The sequence below is a fragment of the Camarhynchus parvulus genome, chromosome 2 (assembly GCF_901933205.1).
Source record: "Camarhynchus parvulus chromosome 2, STF_HiC, whole genome shotgun sequence".
Classification (NCBI taxonomy): Eukaryota; Metazoa; Chordata; class Aves; order Passeriformes; family Thraupidae; genus Camarhynchus; species Camarhynchus parvulus.
In genome coordinates, this window is record NC_044572.1 from 62,345,122 (window position 1) to 62,359,030 (window position 13,909).

The 13,909-nt window shown below is 40.6% G+C and overlaps 1 protein-coding gene across 1 annotated transcript in view; it reads right to left on the reverse strand.

The window, feature by feature from the left end:
- Nucleotides 1-10,253: 10,253 nt before the first annotated feature.
- RNF182 (ring finger protein 182) overlaps nucleotides 10,254-13,909 on the reverse strand; it is a 29,631-nt gene continuing 25,975 nt past the window's right edge. The window contains exon 3 of the mRNA XM_030971608.1: nucleotides 10,254-13,723. Within this exon, the coding sequence (XP_030827468.1) occupies nucleotides 12,784-13,521 (738 nt within the window). The 5' untranslated portion in view covers nucleotides 13,522-13,723 and the 3' untranslated portion in view covers nucleotides 10,254-12,783. The remainder of the gene's footprint in view (nucleotides 13,724-13,909) is intronic.

A 13,909-nucleotide genomic window follows, 5' to 3' on the forward strand; every position in this document is an offset into this window, starting at 1 on the left:
CTTTAGCCTAGGAAAAACTCATCTGACATGCCTGACTGGAGAGCCTCCAAGCTAACCAGTGACAGTCTCACTTTTTCTTGCCCAATTTTACCTGTCACTGGTATTAATTTTACGAGCCATTTGCTCACAGACAAATTTCCCTTAAGGAAGACTGATGCATAAAGAGTCTTTACAGAAGGTTTTTCAGTTCAGGATATAATTATATTATATTATATTATATTATATTATATTATATTATATTATATTATATTATATTATATTATATTATATTATATTATATTATATTAATTACATTATATTATATTACATTATATTATATTATATTATACTATACTAAAGAAAGAGAAAGGATACCTCAGAAGGCTAGAAAAGAATGGTAATGAAAGCGTGTGACTGACCCCTCAGAGTCTGACACAGCTGATCATGATTGGTCATTAATTAAAAATGATTCACATGGAACCAATCAAAGATGCACCTGTTGGTAAACAACCTCCAGACCACATCCCAGAGCAATCAGATAATTATTGTTTACGTTTATTTTCTGAGGCTTCTCAGGAGAAAAATCCTGGTGAACAGATTTTTCAGAAAATATGAAAATATCATGGTGACAACTGTCCCCGCTGGGGGCTCCCACTCCTGTTCCCCCACTTCCTTTTGCTTCCCCACAGATGCTACCCTACGCTTTCCAAGTATCAAAGTACTGGAGCAGGGTATCCACCTTACCCTGTTTATTCTGTCTGGGTTTGGAAACCACCACTGACCAACATGCAAGGAGGTCTGAGGGAGTTTTTCTTGTAGTCTGAGGGTGTGTTCACAAGGAAAAGCAGCACATGTGGCACAGGCTGCTGGGACAGTCACCTGCAGAGATTGCATGGGACGTACACCTTACTCTTCTCACTTTATGATGTCCAAAAACCTGAAGCCTCCATATGTGTCAAAATTGCGAAGATGTTTTTTCTCTCCAAGAATAATAATTCTCATTTCAGATAAATTCACTCCAATCTTATACAATCTTAAAGACACCCAGCAGCGAGGCAGGCAGGGGCAGCAGAGAGCTAGGAGAGGGACAGGCAAGGAGAGTTATGGTGCTGGCCTCTGGGAAAGGAGGGGCTGCGTGTGCTCGGTGCCAGATGTGTGTGCTCGGTGCCAGATGTGTGCAAACCATGGGGACAGGATGGGAGGAGGTGCTGGCTTTGCCAATGCCCAGGTGCAACTGTCCGACAGCTTTAATGGCTGTGCAGCATGGGAGAGGATAAAGCTGTGCAGGCAATGCAAGGCTGTGCTGCTCCACCAGCACAGGGCACTGCAGTGGGGCATGTGAGAGACAACTGCTCACTTTGAAAATTAAAAGAGGTTTATTAAACCTTAACAAAAATACAACGAAGGATTACATGAGGAAAAACCTGCAGCACCGGGAACTGCCCCTTGTGCATACCACACAGCCAGTTCATCTTTAAGATGGATGCTCAGTCTTTTATACCCCTGGGGGTTGCATCAGCCAGCCCTGGCCCCTCCCAAATTCTGTCAGTCAACTCTTTGCCATTTACTGGTGGAGACTGCTTTATTGTAACTTGATTGGAGATCAGGTGTTGCCATGCTGCATCCCTAAGCACCAAGCTTTTCCATTCCCAAGTGCCCCAGGTAAGGGGCACATGTGCAGCCTTCTTTCTACCTGGCCTAGACAACCCCGGCTGTCTGATGGTCACAATACAGAGGGGAAAAGGGAGCCATGGGGAGAACAGAGAACAGAGGACATCTAAACTACAATAACATGACTATACATCACTAAAGCTTTTCTTAATATTCACACAATAGTTATCTTTTAATTGCGAGAGCCAATCACTTCATTATCCACCTATAACGGGCAGAATGCTGCGTAAAACCCAAGCCGCGTGTACCAGGCAATGCTGGGAATGGAATGCTATCCATAGGGACTGCTACAGAATGCTCCATCTCTCTTTTTATTAACAGGAACACAGGGCTGCTTCTCTTGCTGCCCTGTAAAGATACCCACAAGGCTCTTCCTCCCAATTCTCCCTTTGAAGCCCTCTTAGTTTGCTCTGTAGGGTTTCCCAGACATGTCTGGCACCACGTGGTTCAGCTGTATCTCCTTGGTCAAGGAGACAGCCATGATTCACCTTTCAGACAAGCAGGCACAGCTGGCAGGTAACATCATTCAAGAAGCATCTCTAAATGTCCTCATTGTTCGAGGTCTGGGAGTCACAGTCCTCCCAGCCCTCCCCACTCCTTGTTGCCATGGGGACAGACAACGAGGTGATGTTGAGGTGCACTACCCAGCTCCTGGGACTGAGTCCCAGGTCAAAACACCAGTGCCTCCAGCCAAGCTGACCATCAGATAACTCTCCTTTCAAACAATGTGTCAATGGCAAGAGGGGCAGGTTTGCATCCCTTTGCCATGCATAGGCAGCTACTGATATTTTCTGTGTTTGGGGAGGGAGAGAGCTGACTTTCAGCCTTAACATATAAAGAATATTGGTCTAAACTTCATTTATTTTCCTCTTTGGAGGTTCCAGCAATGCTGGCTAAGTGCTAAAAGTTCAGTCTGGATATCTACCAGTGCTGCTTATTTTCCCAATTTATTTTTTATGCTACTTTTATGAGTACTGTTCAGTAAAGAAACAAAGGACTTGAAAGGGAAGATCACATTCTCTCTCATTTGTTTATGCACTGCACTTGATTTTCTAAACCCATAAAGTTTCGTCAGGACCAACCAGGAGAAATAGATGAAATTCTAAGGTGGTAAAAATGAAGTTGAAAAGAAACTTCATTTTTGAATTTACCTCAGAACAAAACAAATGCCTACATTTAAATCTGAGATTTTATTTCTACACTAGAAAGAGGGATAGAGAGTACACATCTATCACCAAAGGGGTATCGGGGACAGACAAAGGTGATACAGAGAGTCTATCATCAGAAAGCATGAAAAAGGCGCTTTATTATTAGAAATCTACAGTTCTTATAGAAACAATGGTGGACCTAAGACCTGATTGGCCTTTAGGAATCTTCTCTCACCTGCTGGTCAAGAAGGGACAACTCCCTCTTGCAAACATCTTTGACAAAGAGAGATTGCCTGCCAGGTATGGAGATTGAGATAATAATAATTTTAATTCTTTCTCTGAGCTTTCTCACAGCTTCTCGCAGCTTCCCAGGAAAATCCTGGGAGAGCTGTGTCTCTCTCTGTTCAGAGGATCTGTGATTACCACACACATCCATCTTTTTCCAAGGATGGGTTGCTTTCAGCTCAGAGTGAATTTGGCCTACAATCCAGTGTTCAAAGATCTGCAAGCTTAGAGGCTCATGAGATCTGGATATCAGAAAGCTGATCAGTTCTGGGCCATCCCAGCCTAACAGAGAAGAAGGAAGCAAGGCACGGCAGGGAAGGTTTTGTAATTTAAAAAATAAAGAAGCACTGCATGAGTTTTATATCTAGCCATCACTAAACCAAAGTCTCATCCATTCAAAATGCAAATTACACCAGTGGCCACATACTGGCAAATGTGAATAAATCTTCCTATTCTACCCACTTCTACAAGATCACATACCTCACCCCTGTGAGTTACACTCTTTTGTGGTCTAGCTGCACCTGAAGCCAGCAGAATTACACAACACCCTTACTCCTTGCAGTCCTGCTAAAAGAAGGAATAATTCATGCCAGGGGAGCGTGTGTTGGCTGAGCAGCTCCATTTCCCTGTGCACTGTGTACAAATCCCATCTGTGTCCCTGAGACCGGGCTTCACCGACACCTCCCTGAGAATGCCAGGGACAACCCAACCTGCAGCTGGCTGCCTCCAAAAGCAGCAAACACTTGTAGACTCAGGCTTTAGAGGTGCCTGCAATAAGGGTTTCCATGCAAGAGCATCCTTCTCTAAACCAGGAATCAGCCCTGTGTTTTTAATAACCAGTTGGTAAGGCCAGAAAATGTAGGACTCTAATGCAAAATACATGCTGCAAACTACTTGCTGGCTGCTACCTGGAATGCTCCCTCATACATGCTGTCATTTTATTTTAAAAATACATGGTTGAGTGATCATCCAGAAATTTGTCTAGCTTTAATTCAGTTTTCTTGCAGTCTTCCTTTGCACAAAACACTTTGCATACTTGTGCAGTAAACAAAAATATTTTGTCTATTTGGTTAAAACACTGTGAAATACTATCGCATACTCCCCTTCAGTCTATTTTTTAAACTGTTCCAATGAATAACAGGAATAAAATCTGAAAGACCTTCAAACCCAGACATTAAGAAATATGCTTATCATGACAAATCTTTACTGAAAAATTAAAGTTTTATTAGAGTGAAACAATTGGTTTTACATTAGTACTTCATTATTTCAGATAGGAATGGTTATAGTTTTGCCATTTGCTTCCATGTAATAGTTTCCTTGTCTGCAAGATTATGGTAGATTTCATCGTTCCACTCATGAAATAAACACAAACAAAAAAAAGTTCCCACATTATGACTTTTCCTCATAAATCTAAAAAAGACAGTTATAGAAGGCAAAATTACAGCAACCAAACTCCTCTCATAAAACTCAAGTTACATTTGGTAAGCCTCAACTTGATCTGGAATTTAAAACCTGTGGATTTTTGTGACAAAGTAAAAAGTAAAGCAATATATGATTAAAACTTCCTTTTTTCAAGTCTGTTGGATTGAGAATTTCACTCTACAATGTGTCCATAATTCACTGGAGCATATACACACACATTCTTCACATTCTACCTGTTTTGGCCATCATTTCTGCAATTTCTTGTAAAAGATCTACAGCTGTTTGCCCTCTCCACCCAAGCCCTATCGTGTGAGCAAGCTTTTCCTCAATTTTCCTTTTTTTTCAATCCCTCCACCCCCCCCAATATTTTCAGCACATACTTGTGAAACTTCATTAACTATCTGCATGATTCATGCAGCCTCACTGACCTGGCTTTATTATTGTGCTTAATTACTAAAACAAACAAAAGTGTCGTTAGAGATGTGCAGCGGATCCTGGAAGTGCCCCAAAAAGTTTCAGCCTCATAATTTCATTCTTTGCGGAAAGAAAATAAGCTCTATCTAGTTTTATTGCAATAAATTCCTTAGAGTCACTCAGTTTTTCTAACTAAAAGATGGGACACTGATGTAAAGAGCATCAGCATGAAGACCCCCAGGGGCTGCAAGGAGCCTTCTGTGAGGCCCAGGACAGCAAAATGCTGAGGTCCCTGCTTATATCTGGTAGGACTTCTGAAGGAAAAGGCCCCAAAGCTTTGCCCTACTAGGCAATATGAAGAACCCAATGTAATGAGCTTACTGTCTAAACAGCATCATTATTAATAATTTTATCTGAGAGCACCTCCTCTTCTTGGAATGAAGAAAGAAGGACATGAAAAAGGCCACAGGGTTTAAGGAAATAAAAGATTCAGTAAAAGGTGTTTAAAAGAAAAACTTATTCTTGCAATAAAAAATGCTCTAGGCTGTATTTTGGGATGGCTGCAGCAAGTGGGTGAGGTAGATGCCACCACTATGGCAGGGAGAGATGATGAGTGGCTGCTCAGTCCAGCAGTGTCAGGCCATGTGCTTAATAGAGATAAAATCCATACAGTCTATGCCAAGACTAAATTAAATATTCTCTGGAATCTACTGTCTCCTGCACCCAGACCAACCAGACAATTTAAACAGGGATATTAGAATGCACAGGATAAACTCACATGTTAGTGGGTTTATCAATGCACATCCATATAACATATCAACTAACAATAATCAAGTGTAACACCTCAGATGTGCTGTCAGGACCAATAAAAATTACAAAGTCATTTCCATGGCTCTAGGAGTACAGGTACCTTATGTGGTCACATGGCTTATCAATAAATGGCACTAAGCAGAATCTATTTCTAAATGCTTCATCCCACCTCAAAGTAAAAAAGAGGAAGCAGTAGAAGAGGTTCAGGCAAGTGCAGTGGCTGGTGGTGAGCATGGAAAGCCTGCTGGTTAAGAAGAGATTAAACAGAATGGACCGAAGGCAGCTGAGGGATAAAACCCTGACTTTACCATCTCCAAGGATAGAGGAAGTTCTGAGGAGTGTAGAGGAAACAATGCCATCATACCTCAGAACTGCTTTCCTTATTGGAATAAGTAGGGCAGAAGTATCTCAGGGGTTTTTAAGACAAGCAGACCTTTTCCACCAAGTATAGAATGAAATTGTGGGACCCTATGCTGTGGGAATTTATAGGTGCCAAGTGGGTTAAACACAGCATTTAAAGGAATCCAAAGAAGTCCATAGGCAAGGATGAAACCCACAGGCACAACCTCCATCTCAAGAGATCTGCAACTGCAGATTGCCATATATTAGGAGGTATATGAGGAGCTCTACATCATGTGGGCTGTTCATATACCTTTTTTATGTGCATCCACTACAGCTCTGAGGTTAAAGAGACCCAGCAGATCTCCCACCTGGCCCAGGGTCAGCATAAAGCATAGCACTGCTTGTTTGAAGTAAGTAGCTTTTGAATGCAAAACCACATAAAATCTAGCTGTCCACCTAGAATTTCCTTAGTCACACTGTTCCTTCTTGTCCTTTGAATGAGGCAAAAGATTATCTAATATGTTGTAATTAAATCAGAAATGCAGTTACTGTTGTCAAAACATGAGTCATTTTTTCATGCACAGATCTGATTCCAGTGACACAGTTGCAAAGGCATCTTTTCAAACTCTGGATTCATTTTTTCTTCTGAGCTAAGCTGTCAGCAAAAACTGCTTAGCAGTGAGTGGCAATCAATCCAGCCTTGTCTCTCAACAAGTTAAAGAGTTTTGACATAGTGTGATTCTCATCTTAGAGGTTTTCTTATGAAAAGAAAATTCAAATGCTTTTTGAAAGTGTACTTTTAATAAAATCATCCACTTTTAGAAAGAAAAGCTCTATGCAAAGAAGTAGGCTCTTTGCCTCAGCACCTCTTGAAATTTCAGTAATATTGCCATGCATGCACTTGGAAGATGCATTTCTTCAGTTTCACTTGACATTCTTGACATTTTTCACTCCCTAATACAGAAAGCAGTGTCAGCCAGGACTTGCCAGGAAATATACCCACTGGTACATGGTACACCATCTCAGTGAAGTATTAGCTGCTCAGCTACTGCTTGCTTATCTCTTTTGTTACTTGAATAACAAGAATTATGAATTATTCAGCTATAGTATGAAATAGATAAATACATTTCCCAGATTTCATAAAAGTTAAAATAGTGGGCACAGAAGAAGGGACTACATTATGCAGAAGGAAAAAAAAATGGGATCAGTATGAGGCAAGTATTTCCTAACAAAGAAGCCTATTAAATGGCTGAGAAGTCCCTTGTGGGAAGAGGTGGAGGCCTCATCACTTTAGATATTTAAAACCAGACTAGACAAAGCATTCATCTCTACAGGGGTGAAGGAAATGGATAAAATTACTTATTAAGCTTCTTCCTATCCATTTCTGATTTCTACAATTTAATACATTTCTTAAAATACAAACCACATTTGTATAGCAAAAGGCAGAAAAACAAAAAAAGTTTTCTAGTTGTAGTGCTGCCCAGCACAATGAAACTTGATTTAAAATGAAATTTATGCTAGCAATTCAGACTGCAAGATGACTTCTCTTTGTTTAAGGTCTAACACTGAAAGCTTTGCTACTGTCACACATGTCTTTAAAAAGATGATTTACTGTCCCCAGACTGGGGATTTATTCTTTGTGCCAGAACTCTTTGTGAACTGTGGTGTTTCAACTTTGACAGAGGTGGCTGATGCAAAAGAAGAATGGTGCTTTACAGAAAAGTAGTGGAGTATGGGGTCTGTGCTTAAGGTCTGGCAGACTTATCAACTCCCTCAGGAATCTCCAGCACTAAATATTTACTGATGTCACTCAAAGGATAACATCTAGTCTGCTAGTATGAAAGTAAAAAGACTCTCAGCCTCTTTCTACTTTGAATGTCTTAAAACTATTCCAAAATTCTCAGTTCTTCTTCCCCACATTTTTTCTTTTTCTCTGTTGTTTTTTTTTAATCCTTGAAGACACTACTCCATTTAAAATAAAGTGCAGTGTCTTGCTTTGTAGAAATAAATATGAAGAAATGAAAAAAACTCCAACCCTGAGAAACCTTAGGATAGTCAAAATGTTTAAAAGTATAACACTGAGGATCTTTCACTTTGCCTGCTATCCATGCAGGAAGATGAAATCATGATGTAGAACTCCTGTGCAAGAAATCAAGATGCACAGCTGAAGTGAACTGTCTCAGAGGTAATGCAGGGGTGGGTGCTGAGCCATGCTTGGGACAGCTCAGTGCTCAGGCCTGGGACAGCCTCTCAGTAATTTTGAACCAGCCAAGACAAGGCAGGATACAGCCCCATGTTTTCCTTGCTTTGACATCAAAACTGTTTCAACAGCATGCTGCTGTTTACCCTCTGCACGCTGCTCACTCTCGCATCCTGGCTGCAATTTACCATATTTTCAGTATTAGCCTTGCCCTGCTGGACTGGGCTGCAAACTCAGTGTTGTAGAAAATATTGCTTCATTTCAAAATACTGTTTATCCACAGTTCATGTAGATTTGTTTCATGAGAGGGGGCAGAAAAGTAAGAGTAGTGAGTTGAATCTACCCCTAGAACTGGTTAAAATTAAGAAAAACAATGGCCCTGTACCAAATAACAAGGAACTCCCTTGAAAACATCATCTACCTTCTTGTGAACCTCCTCAGTTCCTCTTCCTGAGGTTGAAGTGTATCCACTTAAGTGGAAAGCTGTGTTTTCCTGTTCTGTGCTTGTCTATCTGGCTGTGTGCTGCTGGAGTCAACAGAATCAGAGAATTCTCTGAGTTGGAAGGGACCCACAGGGATCACGGAGTCCAAATTTCAACTGAATGGTCCATACAGGGATGGAAGCCATGACCTTGCTGTTATCAGCATCATGCTCTGACCAACTTATCTGTATCTTCAGGTAATCAAGTCTGTTTGAAAGGGTCTATTTTTGGGTGCACTGTTAAATACTGGCAACCCTGAAGTTTGCCAATAATGTTATCAGGACAAGAGTTTGCCTATTTTAAGTGTTTTATATTAGCATATACAGTTTAGTGGGTCTATAATCAATATAGTAGGACCTACCAAAGCTCACAATCAAAAGCAGCTAAATCAAAAGACATCAGCCCTTACTTTGGCCAGTCCTGTAGCTTTACATAGTTAACATAACAGTGGGAGTATGCCCAAATCTAAAGATCCATTTACATTAGAATGAAGTTCAATGCTTTGCCATTTGAAAAGTAAATGTACTTAACTGTAATAACTGCAGGGAATTAATTTAATTACCAAATGAATTTTAAACCCCAGAGGGGTCAGTATGGAAAACATTAAACTGTTTGCAGCAGCTCTACCCCAAAATATTTATCCAAAACAGCCCCTTTGTCCCAGGCATAGACAAACCTCCCCTCTCTGCTTTGCTCAGCTTCTCAGCCAGCCCAGCCCAGCCCAGCCCCACTTCCTATGTAAGATCCCACAGACTCTGTTAACCCATACTCTGTTAATTGCCCTTTGGGCTCTGGGCTCAAGCCACACCTGCAGATCTTCATCCCTCACCTTCATCGCACTCACAGGATGGCCCAGCTCAGCACATCCTTCCTAAGCTGTGCCCAGCAGCTGCTCCTACATCATCCTGCCCCAGCCCTCAGGGGATACCACAATATCATACTGTACATGGGCAGCTGGAGAGGATAGAGTCTGCATCCATAGGATAAGCAGGAATTAAAAACAAAACAAAACAAAAAAATCTCATTTGGTCTAAATTAATCCTGTAGCAATGAATTTCTAGCACTTTGTACTTGGTTGAGTCATATCTAGGCATAGCAGGAATAAATCCCACTGAAAGGAAATTGCCTTGGTGTGCAGGCAGTATTTTACAACCCCTGGAGCCATTACTTTCCAAGGAGAGAAAAAGTCAGAGAAAAGGAAGGAAAACCAGGCAGAGGAGTAAGCTAATCTTAATTTTAGCCCCATTTACATTGATTTCAGCACAGTTATTCCACTGCAGAGGACACAAGAGCTTTCAGTTCAAAGTCTAAAGAATGATAGAGAATAAAAATAAGGAAAGAGTAATATCTGAAAGTTCTTCTAGTCTCAGTCACACAGCAAAAATTCTTCCCCACAAATAATTTATCTCCCAGCAATTCTCAATGGCCATATTGTAAGTCATATAGGTATTTTATGACCTCAAAGTTGCAATAGCATGCTCTGGCTGAGTGGCAGCAGAGCTGTACAATCAATATGCTTTTGCACACTTGCATCTTTGAGTGGGTGAGAAATGCAGCACAGCCTGCAATAACAGCATAAATTTAATGGGCTGGCAGTCTGAAAAGTAGAGAAGTATAACAACAGGTGTATTAATTTGTGCTGTGATGTGTAACTGATACCACTGTAATTTTGCTACAATTAGGCTCTGTTTTAAAACAGACTACAAAATATCTGCTGCTGGAGCTAAGATAATCAGCTGAAAATCAAAAGGAAAAAACAACAGGTAGCACTGTAGAGCATGTTGTACAGAAGTAATTCATATATATCACACATTTGCAAAACCTATATCCTCTGTTAGCCCTTTATTAGAGACACTATATTCAGACAAATTGAACAAATCCTAAAACATATAAACCCCTAACACTACAAATACATCTTTCCAAAAGTCATGAAGTTCTATAAAACCACATAGGTTTCTATTTTTCTTTCTTTTTGACATGATTGTTGTTTGATACTTAAAATTTATGAGTTCATAGATGAGTCAAACCTTGACTGGAGACGATTCCTCTTCTAACTACATGTGCTTTACCACAAACATTAAAAACAACTACTTAGGAACAGCATTTTCTAGGAATTCTGAAAATATTTTAGGTATAATTATTGTCATTACAGAAAAGTCTGAAACATTTCCTTTAATCATTCAATACATAGCTCCATAACTCCATACACTGGAAAACTATGATTTGGCTGTAAGTTTTCTTCTCACATATGTGTCTATATGTACATACACACACATATATATGCACTATTAGAAAATGAGGGTCAAGAAAAGCAGGACCTTTACATTTCCACATTTTCTCTGTCTGCAATAGGAATAAAACTGCAGATACCACCTGTGCCATCTACAAAAATTGAACCAGTTTAACTTCAAATCCTCTTGACAGGCTCTGCTTTTCCCACTGTCATTTTTTCATTCTTACCAAAGTCTGTTTGCTCTAAGAGTATATTGTTAGGCCATACATTCAATTTTCATGCAACAAACCCCTCTCCCTTTTACACTGCCCTGAAATGACTAAGTCTTGTGCCAAACCCAAAAACCAGGCTTGCACTGCTCAACTCCACTCTGCTGTGCACAAGAAAACCAGTTTGCAGCTGCGGTGTTGCTAGACCTAGTTATATACATAAACATTAAATATTACTTATTTTTGTGTTCTTCCAGTAGTTCAAAAAATAGCCTAAACCATGCAAAATACAAGCAAGCCTTACAGGGCCTGGTTCTATTTGTGGAATGGTAAAGTATCATTAATTCCTCTGAGCTCCACTAATGGAGACATGCTAATTACCACATATAGATTGCCATCAACTCACAGTGGTGACAGGGGGAGTTCAGAGTATTAAAACATTTTGAAGGACTATGCCTTAAACAAAAATCTTCCCAAAGGCACATTATCTCCTTACAGTGCTCATTCTGTGAACTCAGAACAAAAACAAACAAACAAACCGACAAACCCAAAAAAAAAAAACCAACAAATAAAACCCCAGTTAACCATTTCAGATTTTTTCCCTTAAATTTGTATTAGTGATTGAAGATCTGTTTCCTAATGGTTGGGAATAAAAGTCTATCTTGAGAGCTAAAGTCACATAAGCCAAATTCTCCAGCACAGCTACCACAGAGTACGTGTGCATGAGGTTGGTCGTCCATTAGGAAGGACTGGTGGCTTGGAAATGTGGTGGTGGAAATGCTGGGAGGTGGGGTAAGCATAACAGAACACAGCTAGAGAAATTTGCAGAGCTCTGAACCCTCAAAGGGAAGCCTAAGGTGTGTACACTAAAATAAGCGCACCTGGAGAACATCAAGCACATGGCTGGGTCCCCAGAAGTACTCGTTAGCAGGAATATTTCACAGTGAGCTGAAACTGTATGACAAGGAAAAATGGGCTTCTCTTTGGGGAAAGTGTTCTGGAGACAAGTTTTTAACATTAAAAAAAAAAAATTGGCCTCCCACAAGTATTTTTGCTGTAGCAAGAACTAAAAAATTGGTAGTTTGTTTTATTCTTCTTCAGACTATTAACTAATAGAGTGATTTAATTTGCTATAAATGATGATGGATTATAAATAACAGGTATTTCAGAGCATGAGATGCTTTGGGTTAAGAGATGCAGTACTTGCATCTGGAAGGTGTCTGCTACAGTAATTTCTTCCTGGATGAATCCTATAGCATGAACTGACTTGATCAGTCCAATACAAAGCAAAGTCCTACTCATTTAAACAGTGGCAGCAGCAGCAGGCACCAAGTTTGGTGATTTGGCTTTATCCCTTTCTAAAATTCAGCCCTTCAAAATCAACATGCAATTTTTATTTCCAGTTCTTAGCTCAAAAAATGCTTGGGGTGAGGGGTGTCAAATTCAGTTGGAAAAAAAGGGACCATGTAACTGCTTCCATTTAGTGGGATGGACAATAAGAATAAATAAGAATACAAAGAATACAAAACCAGGAGAAATCAACTATGCTACACATCTGGTAATACACCTTTTTTTACTGTATTTGTTATCAAGATGACATGCAGTCTAGAACTTCATGGCAAACACACTGGCAAAAGCCATAAATCATGAGAATAACAAGGCTCGAAGGAACAAGGCTTACAAAGACAACCCCAAGGGTGACTTTCTTGGATACCAGTAAATAAATCCCTAAAGGCAAGGAGCTAAAGTACAGCAGCCCTAGCAACCACACTAGCACCCGAATCGAGGTCTGGAAGAGCAAAGATGTGCAGTTCCACACTGTCCAGTTGTGGGACACAGTTGCAACAGAGTCAAAACTTGTAGGCCTGTAAAATTCCACCACGGGGGTTGAGTTCAGAGTCTGGGGACTTTCTCTTTGTACTTCCATGATTGTTATAACCAGGCAATTAGAAGAGGTGTGAGAAGGGCTAACCAGAGATGCCAGCCTTTTGGGAGTCAACAGCAGTTCTGTTGGGTTGTCTGGTAGGCACTTCTTTCCCTTTCCCCCACAAGCTAAATTCAGAAGGATGTTGTTGTCATCAGGAAGACTACTGACCTCATCGTCCGGCAGGCACGTTTCAAACCTGCAGAATGGGCACACTATGACTCCTTGTGGGGAATCCCCAAAGTCTATGATCTTGCAAAGGCATTTGGCACACACTCTGTGACAGCACTCCAGCACTTTTGGCTTTCTCTGCCGAAGGTTATAGCGGTTGTAGCAGATCTTGCACTCGAGCTCATCTGAGCTCTGGGTCTCCATAGACTCCTCTGGTAGCTGGGTGGTCATTTCTTCAGATGGTTTTCAGGCTTGTGGAAAGAGAAGTCAAGGGATGAAGAGGTCACTCAGTCTTAGAACATTTTCCTATCACCCATCTCAAACAGAAAAAGAGGAGATGACATCATTGAAAAGCATCAGTAGACATCATCCATTTTCAGCTTCTGCTAGGGACTGTGCACTGCATGTCCTTTACTCTGAGCCAGGTGTCCATCTGAAAAAGCCAAAGTGGAATTTTTGTTGAAAGCAAGGCAAAAACAGGAAAGGAAAGAGAAAGGCGAAAAGCAAAGGGAAGGGGAGAGAGGAAAATGGAGAGGGAAATCTTTAGCAAATGAAATATGCAAGTTCTACTTTTTACAAACTCAGCTTCCTTTGCTAAAACTACCTGTAAGGTAGCTTT